At 42.4% G+C, this 21,981-nt stretch overlaps 2 protein-coding genes across 4 annotated transcripts in view; one reads left to right on the top strand and one right to left on the bottom strand.

Annotated features, from left to right (window-relative positions):
• The window catches only part of TSPAN18 (tetraspanin 18), a 218,573-nt gene extending 203,885 nt beyond the window's left edge, over positions 1 to 14,688 (top strand). For all 3 annotated transcript variants that reach the window (XM_066634397.1, XM_066634387.1, XM_066634405.1), the window contains 4 exons: positions 5,088 to 5,186; positions 8,242 to 8,403; positions 10,884 to 10,967; positions 12,953 to 14,688. In XM_066634397.1, coding sequence (XP_066490494.1) covers positions 5,088 to 5,186; positions 8,242 to 8,403; positions 10,884 to 10,967; positions 12,953 to 13,000 — 393 coding nt within the window. In that variant the 3' untranslated portion in view covers positions 13,001 to 14,688. The remainder of the gene's footprint in view (positions 1 to 5,087; positions 5,187 to 8,241; positions 8,404 to 10,883; positions 10,968 to 12,952) is intronic.
• A 4,304-nt stretch (positions 14,689 to 18,992) lies between these two features.
• TP53I11 (tumor protein p53 inducible protein 11) overlaps positions 18,993 to 21,981 on the bottom strand; it is a 60,528-nt gene continuing 57,539 nt past the window's right edge. Inside the window, exon 7 of the mRNA XM_066633017.1 lies at positions 18,993 to 21,790. Within this exon, the coding sequence (XP_066489114.1) occupies positions 21,657 to 21,790 (134 nt within the window). The 3' untranslated portion in view covers positions 18,993 to 21,656. The remainder of the gene's footprint in view (positions 21,791 to 21,981) is intronic.

Here is a 21,981-nt window from a genome sequence, read left to right as displayed (position 1 = left end):
TGAGTAGACACGCATAGGAGCAGGCTCCAAGGCTGCCATCCTAGGCACCCTTTCCTGGGAGTAAGCTTCATCTTCTGTAATGGGGCTTACTGCTGAGTAGGCACACAGGATGTCTCCTCAGCTGTGGAGGAAAAGCCTCTCCTTGCACTGAGTGGGGACCTGCAAGGGTTCGCAATGGCTGAGGAGGAGGGCGTCCTGCTGGAGAGTTGGGGAAGGGAAAAACAGGGAGCTTAAGCCTGCAGAGCGGGCAAAATTGAAAAGGGAAACCAATACGGGGCAGGTGGGAGTGAAGGGAGAGGAGGGCAGTGAGCTCAGGGGGCTGAGGGAAGCAGCCTGCCCTCCCAACACAGATGCCTCCTGTTACCCCTTTTGCCACTTTCACCTGGAGGAGCTGCAGCAGACAGCTGAAAGAGCCACATGCCGCTCTAGAGCCGCAGGTTGCCGACCCCTGAGCTAGGTACACAGGATCCAAGTACTAGAAACCAAGAAACATATACTTACCATTTTCCATGTGCATTATGTTTACCTGTGTGTTTTTGTAATAAAAATATAATCGTTGATTGAAAGTTATCTTTCTCCCAGTCTCTTTTCAAGCTAAAAGGGAATTTCTTTGCATTACGCTGCCTTGTTATCTAGCCTGTGATCCTGAAGTTTCCAAAAGGGAAATATAATAATTCCCCTTAAATCATAACAGCCCTTTTTGGTAACAAATCAGCCAAGGGGCCAGCCAGCCAGCCAGCCTCTTAACCTGGGCAAGCGTTGTAAGAGCAGTTCTGGCTTACACCTTGACATTGCTTACCTCAGGAAGTATGCCAGGCCCACTCCTGACTACCCAACAAACTAAAACATCACCTGCCAACTAAAAAAGAAAAGCACTGAGAATATAATCCCAACCCAAAATGCCTATCTGGGGTAGGTGAAAAAACTGCCACCCAACAGCCAATCAGGGTGAAAGCAAAAAATTCCTACCCTGTCCCAAAAGCAAGGCAACCAGCTAGCCTCAGACTGTACATAGAGAAGGCAAGCAGGGCTCGAAAGCACGCACCAGTCTGAGCTGGGTGAGTGAAAAGCCCACCCAGACCCTGGCACACCCTGCCTCCCAACTACCAGCAGCAAGTGGGCTGCTCAAATTTTCCCACCTCTACCTTGAAGTGCAGGGGAGGGAATGGTCAAATGATGCCAGGGCTTGAGAAGTCCCAGCACAATTCTATTGGGGGCAGCAACCTGGAGGCAAATGGGAGGTAAGTAAAAATAATGTTTACTTAAAAAAGGTTTACTTACCTCTGCTGAAGTCTCGGGACTTCCTTTGGGTCTGCTCAGTCATATGCCACCTATTTTGGTGATATATGTCTGAGCGAAAAGTGGTGGGGAGGTTTTCAAAAGAGGGGACACAATCTGGTATATGCCATTGCCACCAGATCCACCCCATCCCACCACCTCTCTTCCCCTGGTTTCTCCCACATCAGTGCCTAAAAATGGCCCCATTCTTCTCACTCACTCCGCCTTCCCTCCCACCACCTGCTGCTGGTGGACAGTGTTTCTGTCACTGGCAAGTGACAAAATGTGCAGCTACCAGTAACTGACCAGCTCACCAGCAATGTCACGCCAGATTCAGGCATGATATTTCATGATGATTGTTGAGCTGGACAATAACTTTTATCTGTTGCCAAGTTGCTGGAGTGTCCAATACATTTGGACAAAATATTTTCATGTGCTTGATGTCTTGTGGTTAGAAATAATGTAGTGTGTTAGGCCTGACTTTAACTTCATGTGCGGACTTCACTGAGCAGTCATACGCGACTTCAAGTGTTAAACCTTCTTTATATTCACCTGTGTAATTAGAAAAATAACTCCCAAGAGCCAGCCAATACAATAATGGGCAACTTAAGAATGTCAATATATACACTCCACATGATCTTATTTTGCAGCCACCTTGGCCACATTTTGACTTCGCCTTCCCTTATGAGTCTTCCCACAGACCTTCTTCCTTTTCAACTTGCAGCCCTCTTTGTTCTGCGTGAAGCATTCTTGTTCTGTTAGTTCAACTTCCTAGGGGTTCCAAGTGGTAGAGTCTGCCATCAAAAATGGGCAGGCCTTCATCACAGCTCCAAAAAGTTATGGCAGTTCTATGTGTACATATAAAAAATGCATGATACGAATGTGACAAGCCTGGGAACTGCAAAGATGTACTTATCAGACAGAGTTAATTGGCAATAGTGCAATTGCCTGTAGGGCAGTGGTTCTTAAACTCTGAGAACATGGGGTAAATGCTTGCAGGGGCAGGGACTGGGATGGGGAGGATGTCCTGACAGCGCTGCAGCGGTTGCGGCACCACGGGCACCCAGGTGCATTTAAACATACCTGGGGGTTCTCTGCAGTCTCCTAGAGGATCCTGGAGGCTCACAGTCCCCTCCGCAAGCCTCCCCTCTGCAGCACTGGGCTCTGATCCGCAGTCAGAGCCCACTTCTAGTTTGCGGTCAGAGCTCTGTAGTGCGGAGTTTCTGAAAACAGAAGTGAGCTCTGGCTGCAGATCGGAGCTCACTGCAGCAGAGGGGAGGCTCGAGGAGGGGGCTGTGAGCCACCAGGACCCTCCAGGAGGCTGCACAGTCTCCCCAGGTATGTTTAACTGTGCCTGGGTGCCTGCAGCACTGCGATCACTGCAGCACCATCTGGATAACCATTTATGGGTCACTCCCCTTAAGGAGAAAGTGACCCATTTACGTTCCAACAGTGGGTTGGGACCTACCACTATGAGACCACCACTGCTATAGGTTATTAACTGGTGGCTTTGCAACCTGGGTTTGCTGCTGTCTCATGTGTGAAATTGTTTTTAGTGGGAGAGCAATTGGAACTGGCCTGATGGAACTGGCCTGATGGCCTGATGGTGAAGAAACATGAGCTTTCTGAAGGTGTAGCAGACTGAAGTCATTATAAGTTGTAGGCATTTAAAATATCCTTCTCAATCCTTTGTTTTTCCACACATAACTCATTTTGAAAAGCTTTAATTTAACTAGAAAAACAAGAAACAATCCTGGATTAGCGTATTAATGTGCATATGATATATACACATTTCAGCAAGTTTCATCTTATTTTTATAAGCAATAGTCATTCCTTGTAGACAAGAACGATACAGTTGATAATATCTTCACAATGAGAGTGTCATGTAAACAAAAGGATTGCCTTAATATTGGAGAGCCGGTGAAATGAAGATTCAGCAGTGTCATTTTAGTGCCATGTGGAGGATATTTTGTGTTCTGGCTTTAAACAATATGGAGAGAAGATCAAGGGCAAAAATGTCACAACCCAACTCCATGTCTTCCCCACATGATTTAAGGAAATAACACCTTCGTAATAGAGCTAAGCTACATGTTATGAGAAATATTTTGTTTTCCTTCTTTTTTTAACAGTGATATAAAATAGTCCTGAAACTGGGGTAGGGGCTTAAGCACTTCCCCCCAATCCCAATCACACCTCCCTGTGCCACTCTATTCAATAAAATGTGAAATTTTTTTCCTAAACAAATAGTATAAGGGTTGGGGGAGTCACAATCTGGATTGGAACAATGTGGGGCCAAAGTTCTAATGCCTCCTACCCATGCCACAGTTTTACCCTACTTTGGGTACCCCATTCTATTGTAAAGAAAAAAATAAAAACACTGGATAATGCTAAGGGTATTTCTGCTTTGGGCCTTAGATCCTTTCAAATGCCACTTTGCTACTCAAACCTAACACACAAAGCAATTTTGATGTTTAAGGCATGGAACAGATGAGCATCAATTTGTTTTAGAATCTAATCCTTTCCTGTGAAATCCAGTGAAAAGAAGCATGTTCGTTGGGTTCACCTCTCATTTTGTCCAGGGGAATGTTCAAAGTCTTGGCCAAAATTCAAGACTTCCTGCAAGGGGCTAAAAGGTTCAAAAGGAGACATTGCCTTGCAGATTAACATCTTTAAAGTTCCTGGTTTTGTTGGAAATTTCTGAAAATCCATCAAAGGGCTTAGACATCAGAGAGAAAGAGGTCCATAATACTCTATTTTTACACAATCCCATCAAATCCTTGGGAATGTCACTTAATTGAAGAGCAACTTGCAACCTAATCAGGCAAAGTCTCTGAAGCTGCAATCCTATCCACACTTACCTCAGAGTAAGCCCCACTGACTATAATGGACCTTACTTCTGAGTAGATATGCATAGGATTGGGCTCTGAGCCTCCTGAAGCTCTCTTCCTAAAGCTGTATTAGGGTATGTGTAGTCAGTAAAAGTCCAAGCATCATTATGTCACTGTCTTTCTTCATAGCTCAGCAAGGAGGTTGAGTCAGCTATACAGGTTGAGTCTCATTATTTGCTCCCTTATGGTTCCCTTCCCAGAACTCACAAAATTGCATTAATGCAAAAATGCATCCATATAAAAAAAAATGTCCTTTTGCTCATTGATTTAAAGCAGCCTTGCTGACCTTTTATAATGCACATAAAAGCAATTAGTCTCTCTCCAGGTGCTTAGAAATGCTTATGATTATCTTTCACATGCTCAGGAGGAAGGGAGGTGTTGCTTGCCTTGGAGTCTTGCCTTGGAGTTCTAAGTGCCTGGAGAGAGAATGATTGATGGATTTTCAGGCAGCTGCCCTCTTTCACATTAATGAGGCTATTGTTAAACAATTGTTTAATTTAAAGGGCCCTTCTTATTTGTTGAGATAGAAAAATCCATGGATTTTTCCATGGGTGAAAAATCCATGGATAATTAGGTTATACCTGTAATTGCTTGCATGACTGTCTCTCTACAACAGTAAGAAAAGCAGTTTTTTAAACTGTGATTTTAAAGGAATGTATTTTTCCCCTTTTCAGAAATCAGCATATTCCTTTTCATTTGCAGTGGCCATTCATGTTGAGTCAAATCAGTGTATAAAAATCTGTGTATAACAAGGTTGAACTTGTATAACTTACATAAGCAATCAAGGAGCAATCAAGGAGCATCTGACTCAACAAATGTGAAATTATCTTGTGAGGAGACACTGTGTGCCGCCATGTTTCTACACTGTGAATTGAAAGTCCTGACAGGAATCCTTTGTCTTTGTTTCATTGTGTGTTGTAGTTGACCCGAGAGTTCTTTACCAAGGAGCTGAAGAAACACTATCAGAGGAACAATGAGTCTGATGTCTTCTCTTCAACTTGGAACTCAGTCATGATCACTGTGAGTACCAGCATCTCCACATGGTGGCTTAATTAGTGCATCCATAAGTGATTCACCCAGTATATGTTAAGATTAGCATTTATACAGCATGGCTTTGAACAACTGCAGAGTTAGGAACAAGAGACAGATTTGACAGTGAAGTCCAAACTGGTTAAAAGCTGTATGGTATCTGTGCTACCAGTCATTTAGGACATTTGGAAGCAGCCAGTATAATGTTGATCTCTCTTCTATAAAGGACTACTTTACAATTTACAATAGTCTTGCCTGTCTGGGGTTGGTTAAATAATGGGACAGATTTCGTAGGACGCTGGAAGGAGGTATCTAACTTTTTTCTTGACTCACTGAAGTCCTAACAAAAATCATTGCTCCCAAAGCTATTATACCAAAAAGGAAACTTCTGTTGGCATCAGTGGAAGCTCCCTTTGTGGTCATATTAGAATGATCAGAAATGCAGTTTCCATGGGTGGGAAAGCATTAAATGCCCCCCTCCCTGCATGCTGCAGTTCCAAACCAGATTCTCCACTGCTGCTGCTGCTGCTATTTAACGTTCCAAAAAACCAGGGCCAAACTACACATTTAGGGCACAATCCTAACCAGGTCTGCTCAGAAGTAAGTCCTATTTTGTTCAATGGGGCTTACTCGCAGGAATGTGCAGTTAGGATTACAGCCTTAATGTCATTTGTAGTTAGGTAGATACAGTATTGAATCTGTGATATGCTAGCAGTCCCTAAAAGTTGTTTGTTGCTGAATATCCAATCATCCTTTTAGAATTAATTTCTAGTTGGCAGTCTAAGTCAACAAGTACTGGAAATCAGCACTGGGGTCTTTGGCAAAATTATTATGTGAATGAGATACAAATAATTGGACAGATCTTCTTCACATCCTTTTACATTGCCTTCTTTTCTGCATATGCTGATGGGTAAGGTCACCAGAGCCAATAATGCATAATAGGGAAGTTGTGTTTGTGAGTTTTGGCACAGCAGCATCAAGCTACAAATTGCTTAGATGGAGACGGTATTTACTTGTTATAGTTTAACTGAACTGTAGTGCATTATCCCTAGTAACATCTAAGAAATACTTGCAGCTAATTAGACATAGATACAGCATTTATAGCCTGGCATAGTAGCCAGAGAATAAAATGTAATGGCCACTGCCCATCAAAGCACATGTTCAACAGTAGCCCTGTTAAAAAAAAGTTGGAATCCCTTTGATTCATTGTCTCAAGGTAGATTGAATCTATCTCTGTTTATTCAAAAATGGATGATCAGTAAGTTCTAGCTTTTCTTGCTGGGCAACATAAACAAAGCACCAGCTGCTAGACTGGGCTGAGTAACTGTATATGCAGTATCCATTTTTGAATGATTCCTTATCAAGCTAGACACACACACACACACACACACACACACACACACACACACACACACACACAGAATGTGTTCTCAGTCCCTGTGCATGACAACAGTGCTGGCACCATGCTGTTGGGGACTCTTTGGCAAAGTCCTACACTACGCTCCCTTATGGTGTCCCCTCCCATACCTTGATGGTGCATTGGCTGCTGTCACTCGCATTGAGGATTCAGGGGTTGCCCAGCTGGAGCTCATTCATCGGCATAGGCTAGTGCCCACTTGGTTAACCCCACTGGGCAGTTGCATGTGAGAGTTTGTTGCCATAGAATTAAGTTTTAGTATTATATTGAGAAGGAAGATGACTGACTTTAATGCTTGTTCAGGAAGTTTGGGGAAGAGCTGTATTTTTAAATATAAATACAGTAAATACATTTTTTTTGTTCCCTAAATGATAGTACAATGTGAGCATTATTTGGCTATGTAGATGAGTCTTTTCTATACATTGTAGTTGGTTGCACCAGATGGATGCATTGGCTACGGGGAGAGTTAGGCAGACAGGAGATGTCAGCCTTATTGCTAGCTCTTGTACAGGCTTGATGGGCAGCACAGAGTAAATCACTTTGGACATTATCCAAAAGGCTGATGAAGACAATCAGAAATCTCTTGTTAATTTCAGACTAGATGATGTTCATGTTGTTTTTCATTCTCTCCTGTTCCCTGGAAATTGCTCCCCTTTAGTCAAAGTCTTCTTGAAATGTTAATATTGAAACACATTTGTCAATCGAAACGCACATTCAGAGCTGCACATGCTTTGTGCCAAAGTAACTCTAATTCTGCAGGAAAGGGGAATTATAAAGCACTGTAAATCACACTTGTGTATATCTGCTTTTCTTTTTTGTTTCCTAATTATACTGAAGAGCACAGAGCTGTGCAGGGAACTGAATCCCACTTTTCAAACACTGGAAGTTCCACTGAATCCTCCTCCAATTTTGACTGTTTCAGCAGGCATTATATCTAAGTTTGCCTGCACAACCATGAAGCCTAGAAATACACTCCTCTTTGAAAAGAAAGCTTGAGTTTCTCAGGATAAGGACCTTTGAACTAAATACCAGCCTATATGTTCTTTGTCTGCAGAATGCCCTCAGCTTTCCATATGCCTTCTGCTTGCCTGGCCAATTCCCACATATCCTTCATAGCCTTTCATGTTGTTGTTTTTTTGTACAGGTGGTGCCTCAGTATCCGATGGGGATCCATTCTCAGACCCCCACATGGATATTTAAATTTGCAGATAATCGAATCTGCAATTGGCCCCTTTAAGCCCTGCAAAGGGGACCAGAGCTGAACCTGGAGGGCTTCCCCAGGTCTCAAAATGCCTTATAGGGCATAAAAACGTCCTTTCTGGTTTTCCCTTGGGAAACCAAAATGTGCATTTTTTTCCTGCCAAAATGGCCATTCTGAAGCCTGCAGAGGCAGTGAGCAGACACATGGTTTCTCTGCAGGCTTCAGAAAGCCCTCTGAAGGTGACTGGAGCACAGCTCCAGTTGCCTCCAGAGGGCTCTGGTGGGGTCAAGTCTGGCTCCATGTGGATCCAGCAGACCTGCATTGAGCCATACCGTGGATGCAGAATCCATGGATATTTGCATTCTTTCTGTATCTCCTAACTTGCAATAAAACAATATTAATGTGTGATTGCCTTTTGTATATGCTAGTTTGGCTGCTGTGGTGTCAATGGTCCAGAAGATTTTGAATCTGCCCCTCATTTCCAACAAGTTCCTGAAGCTTGTTGCCGACGGGCGCTTCAGTCCCGCGATGGAGCTGTCATCAATGAGGAAGACTGTCTCATGGGAAAGGACATGTACCAAAACCGGCAGGTATGTGACTTGAATGGGAGTTCGCTGTTCAAGCCAATGGGGTAAAAGAGCATATAGCAGGGATGGCAAACATGTTTCATACAGTGGACTGAATAGCATTCATGATGCCTTCTGAGGGCCAGAAGTGATGTCATTAAGCAGGAAGTGATGTCATTAAGCAGCTCATGACCGGAAATAAGCACTTTATTCTCATATAGGAGCTCAGAATGACAGAAGAGAAAATACGGAAATCTTGATCGTATTTTTAAGATTTGGGTGAGCCCAATTATTACACAGGCTTCCCTTTTAGCAGCGGCACCTCAGTAGAGCTCAGTGGCTGATGGTGGTGCTTGGAGAGCCAAAGGGCTGGATAAAGAACTTTCCCAGACCGAGTGCAGTCCACAGGCCTTATTTTTGACATCCCTGGCATATAGTGTTGAGTCTGCACTTGGAAGGTAATATAATAATAATAATAATAATAACAACAACAACAACAACAGGTATTTATATACCGCCTTTCTTGGTCTTTATTCAAGACTTTATTCAAGGCGGTTTACATAGGCAGGCTTTATCTAAATCCCTATTTAAATAGGGATTTTTACAATTTCAAAGAAGGTTCTTTCTTTCAAGAACTACTACATTCAGGTGTTTCATTCCGATCTGGCTTCACATTCTGGCCTCCATCCTCCCACACTCCGAGCAGATGGAATTGCTCGGCTTCAGCTTGTCAGCTGCTCCAAGGTCGCACGGTGCCGGTGGCCTCGAACTGGCGACCTTGTGGATGTTATCTTCAGGCAGACGAAGGCTCTACCCTCTAGACCAGACCTCCTGCCCATATTATTTTATTTTATAGAAGCTTCTCTGTGTCTGTAGTAATGCAAAATTTGCCTCACCCTTTATCTGATTTTTCCATCTTTTTCTATTTGTGCTTTGAAGGACACTACACTGGATGATGGAGCAGAACTGGCTAGCAGTATTTTGTGACATTTGCTCTCTCAGGTTGACCTGCAAGATGCTATTAACTGCATTTTTTATATGGGGAACTGGGCCTGAGTAATAGTGCCTTGTCTAAGGCCACACAGTGTCTCTATAGCAGGGGTGCCCAAACCCTGGCCCTGGGGCCACTTGCGGCCCTCGAGGACTCCCAATCCAGCCCTCAGGGAGCCCCTAGTCTCCAATGAATCTCTGGCCCGCCAGAGACTTGCTGGAGCCCACACTGGCCTGATACAACTGCTCTCAGCATGACTGCCAACTGTTCCACCTCTTGCATGTTCTGTGGGACAAGGGTTCCTGCCACTGCTTGCTGTTTCACATCTGTGATGCAGCAGCAGCAGCAAAGGAAAGGCTGGCCTTGCTTTGTGCAAGGCCTTTCATTATTATAAGTTCCATCTCTAATATATTCATTTATGTAAATTTATTCAAATTTGAAATGTTAATTAATTTTTTTTCCCTGGCCCCCAACATATTGTCAGAGAGAGGATGTGGCCCTCCTGCCAAAAAGTTTGGACACCCCTAATATATAGCATCAGGAGAGAAATGAACCCAAGGAGGTTTCCAACAGGCAAGTCAACTCTTAGAAATATGAACCTTACATGAACTTTGAGCTTCATGCAGCATAACCCCTTTTTTTCCTAAAAGGCAAAAAGATAACAGGACACAGAAGCTGCCTTGAGGGCCCTTTGAGAGGAAAAGTGATGTATAAAATTAAAATGAAGTACTGTGTGGCCTCAGGCTGCATTTCTAGGGCAGCATTTTCACTCCAGTAGCTGATGGAAGGGAATCTTCCTTCCTAGTGCCATCTGAGTGCTTGATTCTGCTGCTCAGAAACAGCAGAAGCAAAGGAAGAACAGAAGTACTGAGTGGTCATTGTATTTGTACAAGGAATGGGTGAGTAACCCAGTGGGCAGATGCGATGGGCACACTGGACCAGAGGCTTTCAATGGATGTATTCTGAAAATGCTTGAAAACTGCAGTATTTTGCAAGTCAGACTGAGAACTTGAATACTTAACCTTCCTTCAGATGCGGTCAGCTCTATGATTTCCACAGGGAGGAAGTATCATTAAAATATGTGTTCTCATGGAAAACTGAAGATGATGCACTTGCAGGTCAGGGCTATTCCTCCTCAGAAGTCCATGTGTGAATTGCCCCTGAGTTGTTCCAGATTGACTCAGCTTGGTCTAAAACTCAACTCTAAAATCAACTCTCCGAACCCGTTTCCTTGCAGTGCATTTATTCCAGTGTTTATCCACCTACCTACAGAGTCAATCATCCATCTATCTATCCTGTAGGGCAAAGGGCTCTATAGTACTGTAGATCCTGGTTTATTGCTTAACTGTTTAAATCTATATCCCTAAGGACTATGCTGTTGACGCTGAACTTTTAATGCTCTCTTCTTCCTCGTGGCCTAGATGAAAAGGCATCTTTACAGATCATTTTATAAAACAGCACTAAAACGGACTTTGAATGAAAGTTTGTTTCATAGCAGTTTCTTTCTTTCTAGGGCTGCTACACGGTAATACTTAACTCCTTTGAGACGTACGTGTATCTTGCAGGAGCTCTTGCCATTGGTGTTTTAGCCATCGAGGTATAGTGGAAATTGATTTACCCTGTGATGGTGTACTAAAAACATACAGTTGCCTTTTTGTAGGGTCTTGCTCTGGCCTTAAATTGAAGTTGTAATGTAAAAGAATTGCACACGAGGGGAAAAACTATCCCACAGTGCCCTCTGGTGTTGGGTGCTTCATAAGCAATAGCCCAATTACACATGCATTGTAAGTTGAGATCTGATGAAAAGACCTTGGTGAAAGTAATTGATTTGAAATTATGAAATCAGACCAGATGCTTTTCATTTTAATTAAGTTCCCATTTTGCAAACTGTTTTGATGTTCAATAATTTGCCCAGTAGGTTTACCCGGCCCAAGTAGCAATACTGACCAATATGTCATATTGTACAACAGTGCCCCCTGCAGTGCAATCCTATTCATGTTCACTCAATAAGGAAGAACATAAGAACAGCCCCACTGGATCAGGCCATAGGCCCATCTAGTCCAGCTTCCTGTATCTCACAGCGGCCCACCAAATGCCCCAGGGAGCACACCAGATAACAAGAGATCTCATCCTAGTGCCCTCCCTTGCATCTGGCATTCTGACATAGCCCATTTCTAAAATCAGGAGGTTGCACATACACATCATGGCTTGTACCCCATAATGGATTTTTCCTCCAGAAACTTGTCCAATCCCTTTTTAAAGGCATCTAGGCTAGACGCCAGCACCATATCCTGTGGCAAGGAGTTCCACAGACCGACCACACGCTGAGTAAAGAAATATTTTCTTTTGTCTGTCCTAACCTGCCCAACACTCAATTTTAGTGGATGTCCCCTGGTTCTGGTATTATGTGAGAGTGTAAAGAGCATCTCCCTATCCACTCTGTCCATCCCCTGCATAATTTTGTATGTCTCAATCATGTCCCCCCCAGGCATCTCTTTTCTAGGCTGAAGAGGCCCAAACGCCGTAGCCTTTCCTCATAAGGAAGGTGCCCCAGCCTCGTAATCATCTTAGTCGCTCTCTTTTGCACCTTTTCCATTTCCACTATGTCTTTTTTGAGATGCGACGACCAGAACTGGACACAGTACTCCAGGTGTGGACTTACCATAGATTTGTACAACGGCATTATAATACTAGCCGTTTTGAAGGAAGCCCCACTGTACTTAAGCCCTTTCTGCCCAACACTGCATGTACGCAACAGGGACCAAATGTGTATCCCCGTGGGCTGGGCAAAAGTGGGTTTTAATGAGATTTAGTCCCAGTTAAAGGTACCCTAGACTACCAAATATTAAAAAGATACGAAGTGTAACATAATAATGAAGACAGTTTGCAAGGTGTACCAAAGTAATACTTGCAATAGCTCACAAATTCATTGCTGCTCTGAAGTTGACAAAAGAGGCACCTGAATCAGAAAATAAATGAGTGTGTTTTCAGTAGATGGAGTGAGAAACTAGGGGGTAGGGGCAAACCAGATAAAGTGAGGGAAGGGCAGTAGTTTTCTAATTATAAAAACTAGAAACTTAAAGTTGACATTGATGTAACAAGAAACCAGTAAAAGGTATAAAGTAGAGAGGTGTTAGGAGAAGTCTTTTAGTAGGATTGTTTTGGTCACAGCTACCATAATGAAGACTGGTAAGGTTTAAAACTGTTCAGAGATAAACGTACTCAAAAAAGAACCCAACACATCAGAGGAATTTTGATATATTTAGGAGCATATAACCTTGTAATAGAATAGACTATGTGCTCAATACAACATGAAGCAGGGTTACTTTGAGACCAAAGTATACTTAGGCCATAATTCCATACACATGTGCCTGGGAGTAAGCTCCATTGAACACAATGAGACCTACTTCTGAGTAGACATGCATAGGATTGTGCTGTTAGTTCTTTGTTGATTAAACCTGTCTTTGTGCCCTTTATTTAATCCTGGGCCTACTTGGGGAGTTTTCCTTTATAAGTAAGACTGACAAAGTCCTCCTGTTGTAGCCACGGCTGACATTATCTTATGTTTTGACTCCTTCACAGCTATTTGCAATGATCTTTGCCATGTGCCTCTTTCGAGGGATCCAATAGAAAGCATTCCATGAGTATCTAACAATTTGCTGACCACATGCTTTCATGAAAGGAAAGAGAGAAGAAAAGAAACTTTATTTTTGGTTAATGTGGAAAAAAAATGGTTTGTAATATATGAATGACCAAAAGGATTGTACTTCAGGGGCTGGAACTTTGAGGTGCTGTGCACTATTTGCCTTCTCCCAGGGCCATCATTCATCAGAAGCCCCGCAGAATGGGTTGCACTAGAGACTCAAGGTGCCTGCAAGGAGGCAGTGAATTCTAATGGTCCCCGCTGAAACAAGACATTGCATGGAATTCACATCGTAGTCATGACAGTGATCTGCTAGTCGGAAAGGAAAAGGAGGTCCACTCACTGTGTAAACTACATCTGAATGCAGCACCGTTTTGCATAGATATATACAGGTCAGGAGGGACAACTAGGGAAAATGTGTGGTTTTGATGCTGACTAGTCAAGTCCATCAGCCAAGATGGTCCATCAGCCATCACTTGAAATATCTGGGAGATGCAAGCTTTTTTGGATCTCTGGGAAGGATAATACTTTTGCTTGGAGTCCCACAGAAGAGCTTGAGCATACCACGTTGGAACATAGGGAGAGGGCCAGTCTCTTCAAATCCAAGAGAGGGGCAAGATGAGAGTAGAAGTTCAGTGTGTACCTTTTCTTTGTCACAATGGGTTTTCTGTTTAGTGTTCCGTGAAAAGAGCAATGCTGGTTGCTACTGATTCCCTCACCTTAAAGAACAGCAACAAAAAATGTTCTCATATGGAATAGCTGGTGCTGTCTCCCTTACAGAGAATACTTTTTTGTTTTGTTTTTGTAGGCTTCTGAATGTCTTGTCATCCCCATGATATGGTCAAGTTTGTTCTTTTGTAGCAGTTGATTAGCTCGTAGTTTCTGATTTCAGCTTGCTTTTCAGCAATTTGAAACATCCCCCAAACAGCTGTGAAAATGAGAAATATTTGCAGTTGTGCTTTGCACAATTTCGTTTGAACTTTGTAGCATTTGGTCTGTGTTATGTGATTCCCACTTTTGTTCCGTGAAGGAGTGGAATCAGATGAGATATACCCTGACTGATTTTTTTTTTTTTTGTACTGATGATGTCAAATTTTGGCTGTTAGTTGTCATCCATTCAGCTCAACAAAGGCAACTTAAGATAACAGGCCATTGATCAAGAGGGATACAGAGTGGCACAGAAACATCAAGATGGGCAGAGTATCCCCGAATCTAAAGAACATCTTTTCTTGCTAGAGACTATGTTGTTGGCAACCTTAAGTCTCGAAAGACTATGGAATTGCGCTCATAGAGACTATGATGGGTGTAGTAAGAGCAATATACTGAATAAGGGGCAGAGAGTGCAACATGAGAAAGAAACATCATATGATGCACCAAGGAGATGGAAGGCTACTGCAAAGAGACAGGAAAAGGACATGGTGCCACCTCCTGCCACAAGAATCTGTGAAAGCCAATTGATGAGGTATACAGGAAGCACATAAAAGAAATGTACACACCAGAAACAATGGTATGGAGAAACTATTACTCTCAGCTGCAAATGGAGCAAGCAGTGAGGAAATTGGGTGGGAGGAATCATGAATGTGACTAATGAATGATTCCAGGTGATGAGAAAAATCTCAACAAAGAGCCCAATACTGAGCTCTGCACACTGGCTTAGCACTGGCCGGCAGAGGGATAGGTGGGGGAAGGCGGGGAGGAGGCATTCCAGGGCTGGGGGAGATGGGGGAAGAGTGGGGAGGAAGTGGGCTGGGGGTGTAATTGGAGCAAGAGAAAGGTGGGATTGGTGGAGCTCAGCTCCATTGGATCCTAAGCTCTGTGTCAGGCCGTATGACCTGACACAGAAATCTTTGATTCTGTGGCAGCTCCAGAGCTGCTGCAAAATCGAGTAACCCCATTGGGGGGCTACTTTCCTTACCAGGGAGAAGGGGACAAACGTCTCTTTTCCCCAAGGAGCTGCCGGCAGCTCCCCAGTTGCGCTCAGGATGCCGCAGCAGCCCCAGACTCCGGGCAGCTCAGTATTGGGCTAGAAGTCCTTAGTTCTCGGCTAAGAACTAAGTGTCAACTTAGTCCTTGACAGTATCTCCCATTAAGAAGTGTGGATTTTACGGTGTTTAGCATTAAATTTTGAACAGTTGCACAGCAAGAAAGAGATTCAGCAATACTGGCGAAGCAGTTGTTGTTTATATCGACTGGTCGTGCGTTTTGCTGATCCAAAACAACTGCAGCTAAGGATCTCTTTCCATATAATAATACTAAACATTTAAAAACATTAATCTTGCAAACAGGTGTTTGAAAATACAGACAATTGCCATCTCTGACAAGTGTAACTCCCTCCTGAGTGTGTTTTGTGGCAAATCTAGGTTTGTTGTTGTATAACGTGAGACAAGCAACATGAAAAAGGGTTGTCCTTTTCCTTCCTTAATGAGCCCATAAAAGAAGATTTTGTGGAAATTACTGTTCCCAGTTGAGTAAATACAGAGCGAAGGTGATTGAAAGCAGCCTCATACAGACTCAGACTCTTAGGCTGCAATCCTAACCTCACTCTCCTGGGAGTAAGTTCCACTGAACACAATAGGACTTACTTCTGAGTAGACCTGGTTAGGATTGTGCCCTTAGTCTGTCTAATCCACTATTGTACATTTTGACTAGCAGCAGTTCTCCATGATCATATAAGGAACTGAAGCTGGGCTCTCCCCCTGCAATGCATGAGCTGTGCCACTTACATATAGGCTCTCCTACAAGGGAGGGAGACAAGAGACACCCTGAAATTAGGCATAACAGCACTTTAACTGACAATCATAGCAGAAGAAGAGAAAACTGTACGAAGCCTGCAGGTTCCTGGTATCATCTTGCTCTTTTAGAGTCTCAGTTCCTGTGACCTTTTCTTTGTCGTCCCTTGCCTAATGGAAATTCTTTCTTTGGCAATCTGTCTCTGCTCAATTTGCCAATTTCTTTTCAATTTTCAGCTCTCTTCTCGCACTAACCTGCCTTGCCCGACATGGTGTTTTAGAACAGTCACTCGTAATAATCCAAAAGACAAGCCACTTTCATCTTGGGCAGGGAAGTAGAGTGGTAAATAGTTTTACTGCAGTGAAAGGAATTGTTTCAGTAATAAACACTTCCTGTTATTAACTAACTGGCTGGGGCCTCAGAGGTCTTGGTGACAAGAGAAGGAAGCAACAATAGACAACTGCAAAGTCCACCAGTCCCAACTCATAGTGAGAATGAAGCATGAAGGGAAAGGTAATGAATGTGTTCCATGTTATTTTCTTGAACGTAATTCTAAAATAGTAAACTTATTGGTTCATCCCTCCCTTTCTCTCCCTGATGAAAATAGTCTAGTATTTTCCTAGGGAAATAGAAACAGTTTGGCATCAGGACTCTTCAGCAAGACGAGCATAGCGTCCTGTGTGGGTTTTAGTTAAGGTTAGGTTGTGAACTAGAACTTTCCTACTCTACTCCTAAGCACACTTGGAAGAATAGCCATTAACTCCAAAATAATTTATTTGCTATAATGGTTTTAGGAGTGGTATGGCAGTCTTGAATATATTGGTTTGGAAATAATGAAACTTTCAAACAATGAACTAAGGCTGCAATTCTATATAAAGTTTCCCGCTCATAAGCCCACTGAACACAATTGGACTGGCTTCTGGATAGATATACATAGGATTGCACTGAAAGGAGCAGAGTAACAGACGTGTTGCTAAGCTTGCAATGCTATAATAACCAAGGGCAGAGCTGATGCACCTTGGGACACAATCTAAGATGAAGTCCCCTGCACAACCCACATTAAAATGTAGTGCAACTCATATTCATTCCAATGGGGCTTGTGCAGAAAAAGGTCATGCTGCATTTCCACCCACTTTCTGTTTGTTTCTGTGAACCCAGATTCATCCAGTCCCTTCCACTGTCTGTTGTCGTCACTGTTGCAAGTGCCTTGGAAACAGGCTACTTGTGAAGTAAATGTTGAAGTTATTTTAAGATTTTAAATGTTTGTTTATTAGAAAGGTAGAGCTAATTTATCTTGTATTCCTTATTATAATGCTTTTTATATGGAAAGGGTTTTTTGTAACAGAAACACTACCCTGAAGCATTCTGCACAGTTTGTGTGCATTTCTTTTAAAAAAAATAATTAAAAATAAAAATAAAACAAACTGTGACAGTGGAGTGGCTTTACTTTACATCTTTCATGGGGTTGTACATAGAGACAAGTCTGAAATAGTGTAGTCTCGCTGGAAAAGAGCTGCTGTGTAAATATAATTTAAAAGTGAACTTTACATTAAAGTCACAATAGAACAATGGCTCTATAATGAACTGAAAATGCAAAATTGAACTATGGCTGTTCCATTCTTATTTTCATTCTTCAGGCTGAACAAAAAAAAAAATTATAGCCTTTGGCATCTGTTAAGCATTCATCTCTTAGACCAATGTAAGACTACAAGAACTGAGTAAGGTTACCTACATCGGTACTGGATTTCATTACGCCCTGTAAAATTGGACGTAATTTTATGCCCTGTAAAAAAGTGAATACTTGTTTGGTAAACCTGTTCAGTGAGACCAGTTTTACAAAACCCTCCTTTTTCTGAATTGCCCGTATTCTCCAATTGAAGCAGACTAAACAGGAAGTGTAGATTTTATCAAGAAGTTGTGTATATTGCATATTTTAAATGCCAATTCCAATATCACAGTGGTTTATGTAGGAAATAGGTGCATCCTACATCAGACCTTTGGTCCTCTAGCTTAGCAAATTCAATGCTGACTGGCACTAGTTCTCACTCCTATACACACTTTCCTGGGAGCAAGCCCCATTGAATCTAATGAGATTTACTTTTGATTAGACACATAGGAATGTGCTTTAGAGTTTCAGGCAACTGCCTTTCCCAAGCGCGACTTGATTGGGATTGAGCCTGGGGGGATTTTTGCATGGAAATAATGTGTACTAGCATTGAAATACCCTATTGGAATGAAATCTTGCCAAGTACCCTTTATATTTAGACTCTCAATTAAGTGTAAAGTCATAATGAAGGCTCTGAAATAAGCCATTCAAAATTCAAGCCCATGTTACCTGAGTGTTATACAACTCTGAACACCCCTGGACAGTTGTGCAGACAGCTGTAAAATTATAGTTACCTCTTTGAAAACTGGAATGAAACTTAACCACATTTATACTTGAAAGAGCAGGTTAAATAGGTCTCATTCAAGCTCATGCAAAAGTTAGTATCCCTGGCTGCTCTGCAATTTAAATACCAAGCACTGATACTGTTGTCAGGGCTACCTTTGCCAAGCTCAGCATCTCAGTTGTGCTTTGCCCTTCCAGAGCATCATGATTAATAGCTCACTGCTGACAACAAAAATAAAATGACAACAACTCTATACCAAGTTCCAGTATCTCAATCCTATGAGCTACTGTGCTAGCAGAAGTATTTGGGATCCAGGATAAAATGGTCTAAAATAAGTTGGTAACTTATTTTATAACTTGGCTCTTAGCAAGAGCAACTAGTCATAGCTGCATGCTTATTCCTGCAAAGTTGTCTTAAGACTACTGGTGTCTTTCCTGAAGAGGAGTTAAGTGCCCACAAGCCTTGCTCCTAATCTTGTTTGATATGTGTTGTTGCTTTGACATTGAGATTAAGACTGCAGTGCAGATAAAGGAAGTGACTTATACCATTTTCAAAAGACAAACAAAACAAAACACCTAATGCCAGAGCATTACTGTATTAAAACTGGGGATCTAGCTAGCGCAAGAACTAAAACAGAGTGCAACACCTCCCTAACGTCATGCTTTGAAATGCAATCGTAAAGTTTCCCCTCCACACTCTGCCTTGGAATCCAGTAGTTAGCAACTCTGAAAAATCTCCTATAGTTTACTTATTGCTTTAAAAACAAATCAACCAGAAAAGAAAGATGCACCCACAGGTCCCACCCTCCTTGGAACAAAATGCTCAGAGACAGCAGTTGCTGAAAACCATACTTATTTCACATGGTGTACAGATCATCTTTTCCACAGACCAATAACTGTGCATGACACTAGAATTATTAACCAAATTGCTCCTGTGGAGGAGTCTAACCTCACACTGGACTACCGGGCGCTTCCCTTGGCATCTAACATCTGTACTTTAAAATCAGTTCAAATAATTTGAGAACTTCCATTTGATGCATGGTCATTGGACGGCCATTGAGGGCAACTCACACAGTCGGCCAAGTTCATGCACAGGTTTGATAAAGGCCAGAATACAGTAAAGGAGGAAGTCTTTGGAGGACTGTTGCAGGATAAGCGCCAGTACGTGTCACCAACCATCCACAAGGTGTCACTGATTTTCCAATGTTCTTGTTGCTGAAGATGCATGGTTTTTAATGCCTCAAGTTTCAAAAGGCATTCTGATATAGTTGTCATTTCCTTGTAGCTTCAGCATCACAACCCAATGCTCTTACTCCAAAGTAGTTGCATCCACTTCAGAAGGGCAGGTCCATCTCAGCTGGTCTTTTGTGTTGGCACATGGCCTTGAAATCCATGTCAAATATGCAATCCCACAGTTCAAAGGCAAGAAACAAAATACTGCTGTCAGTTGTATATTAAAATGGAGGAAGAAAATGTGAAACTCTTCAACGGGTTTATCCAAAGCTACAATAGTAGAACAGAGCCCGATGCCTTTGGCAATGCATGACAGGGCTTCATCTATGTTTATTTGTGGTCTGTTTTGACAATAGCAAGCTTCATTTCACTGGAATTCAATCATTTCATTTTGAGCATCTACAAAGAGTCCCAACCAGAGGGAGGAAGTTCTCTCTCACTTTGGTCCATTTGCCTATTCAAGTTTGGGGAAGACTAACAGGTTCCCAGAGCATCAGCCCCTCTATAACAGGAACACACCTCTATTTTCTATTCTAAACACTAGCCTTTTCTTACATCATTAATACTACCAGGTTTGAGGAAGTAACAATCACAAGTTTCATTTTAAGACCAGACTACAAGGATCTATTCTTGTTTAAAATCAATGCCAGTATGCCTCAAGGGTTTGTGTTGCCATTGTGCTGGTGGTAGGAAGATTTTAGGCCAATGGGTTCAGAATGCATATTTGAGTATATGCCTACTAGTATTTGCAAACTCCTCATAGTTTTATGCATGGTATTTGCTCTACCTACCTTCTGAGTCACATCATTACAGATTGTGCTCCTTGGGGAAATCTTTACTGGCCTACATTCTGATGTGCACACTGACCTCATTCTTCTTTTCTCCTACCAGACACTGGAGACACAATTGTACCTGGGAGGGCAGCGCAAAAGGCCCCTACCTTGAGCAACATCCCCCAACCAAGCAGCTCAAGTTAGGGGATTTTGTGGCTATATCGTAGTCTATGCAGGCTATCCACATGCAAGTACTCTACAGATTTAGAGCTATGATGCACACTTAGTAATTTAGTAAATGTTGCAATTCAGGAATCAAGGTGTGCATGCACCACTTAATTTTCATTTCACTGAAGATGCTCCAGGATATAGATTAAGCTGCCAGCTGTCTGTCTGGTCCCAGCTCTGGTGTGTTCACAGAATCAATTTTTATGGTGGCATTTTCCTACATTTTTCCCAGGGCTACTCATCTACCTAGAAGCATATTTTATAAAAGTACAATGTTTGCTTTTCAGGAATTCAGAGCCTGGCAGCAATTTATACAAACATAGAAGGTTGGTGATCCATACTTATATTGTGTTCCTTGTCAAAACAAAACAAAAAACAAACAGTGATTGTATGAATTCATTGGAGGGACAGAAAAGGATATTGTATTCTTTTTTTTTCTTTTTTTTTTCTTGCTATCCTGTACTGTATAAGAATCCCCTGAAAGCATTTCTGTAATGTCTAGTACTAAAAGTAGTACCCCAGCAGTCAAGAACAGAATAAGCCACCACCGAATAAAAACACTACAGTGGGGATGGAAAAGAGGACAAACCCAGAATTCCAAAAAAGCATCAACAGTCCAGATGTTTTCTACTAGGCCTCCATCAAAAATCCACCATAATTAGTTCTTAAGTTACTGTGGTTAATGCTCGTTAGAAAACTAATGAGTCTCAATTTCTTAAGGCTACCTACTCATAAACACCCCAGAAATTTAGCAAAATATGACATCCAACTTAGGGAACCCTATTCCTGGCAAAACACTCTCTTAGTTAAAACACAGGTTGCAGCATTTGGAATGGTATTACTGAGAGCCTGTGAGAGAGGACCAGGGATGGGGGAGGCTCCTCACTGGTCCTCTGCTCACAGAAGCGCTTTCTTCACTGCTGTTGTCATTTGAATTCAGTTCCAATGTTCCCTACTTGACCATTACCACAGTCTAATTCTGCAGAGGAAAAATAGCTACAAGAAAGTCACCTCTCCCATCCAGTCCCTCAATCTTGCTAGCCCTTCTTATCCCTGCACTCTTGTCTTCTTTCCCTCTCCAGTCAGGCTTCATGAAGCCAGCCTGGCTTGGAACTCTCCATACCTCATTTGGCTATGGCACCAGCACAGGATTTACACATTGATGCATGCCGTAATAAAGGAGAAAGTCTGTATTTAAGACCAAAAAGAAAAAGGAAAAAGGAACTAACAAAAGGAATGCAAAATTTATGGAAAAGCCCCTCTGCCCCCCTTTGTCAGCAGCCTTGGAGACTAGATTTTCTTGGGTCGGCGTCCAACTTGGTAATAATAATAAATGCTGATAAGTACAAAGAGAACCCGGCTGGTGAGAAGGAGTGCAGCTCCCATGGATACCTGGCCAGTCTCTACCAGAGTGATGGTGGTCACTGAAAGAGAAAGAAGACAGGTTGGAAGTTAAAGATCCATGTGCCATCCCCCCCCCCCCAAAAGTGCAACAAGAACACAGTGCGGCTTGTTTCACATCATTGCTTAGCAAAACTAAACTGAAATTCCCCCCACCCCTGGTCTGTGCAATTAATTGCTTATATGAAGCTGTGTCCTGGTCAATTACACAGGC

This window comes from Tiliqua scincoides, chromosome 1, assembly GCF_035046505.1.
Source record: "Tiliqua scincoides isolate rTilSci1 chromosome 1, rTilSci1.hap2, whole genome shotgun sequence".
Taxonomy (NCBI): domain Eukaryota; kingdom Metazoa; phylum Chordata; class Lepidosauria; order Squamata; family Scincidae; genus Tiliqua; species Tiliqua scincoides.
This window is presented reverse-complemented; position numbering and strand designations above follow the sequence as displayed.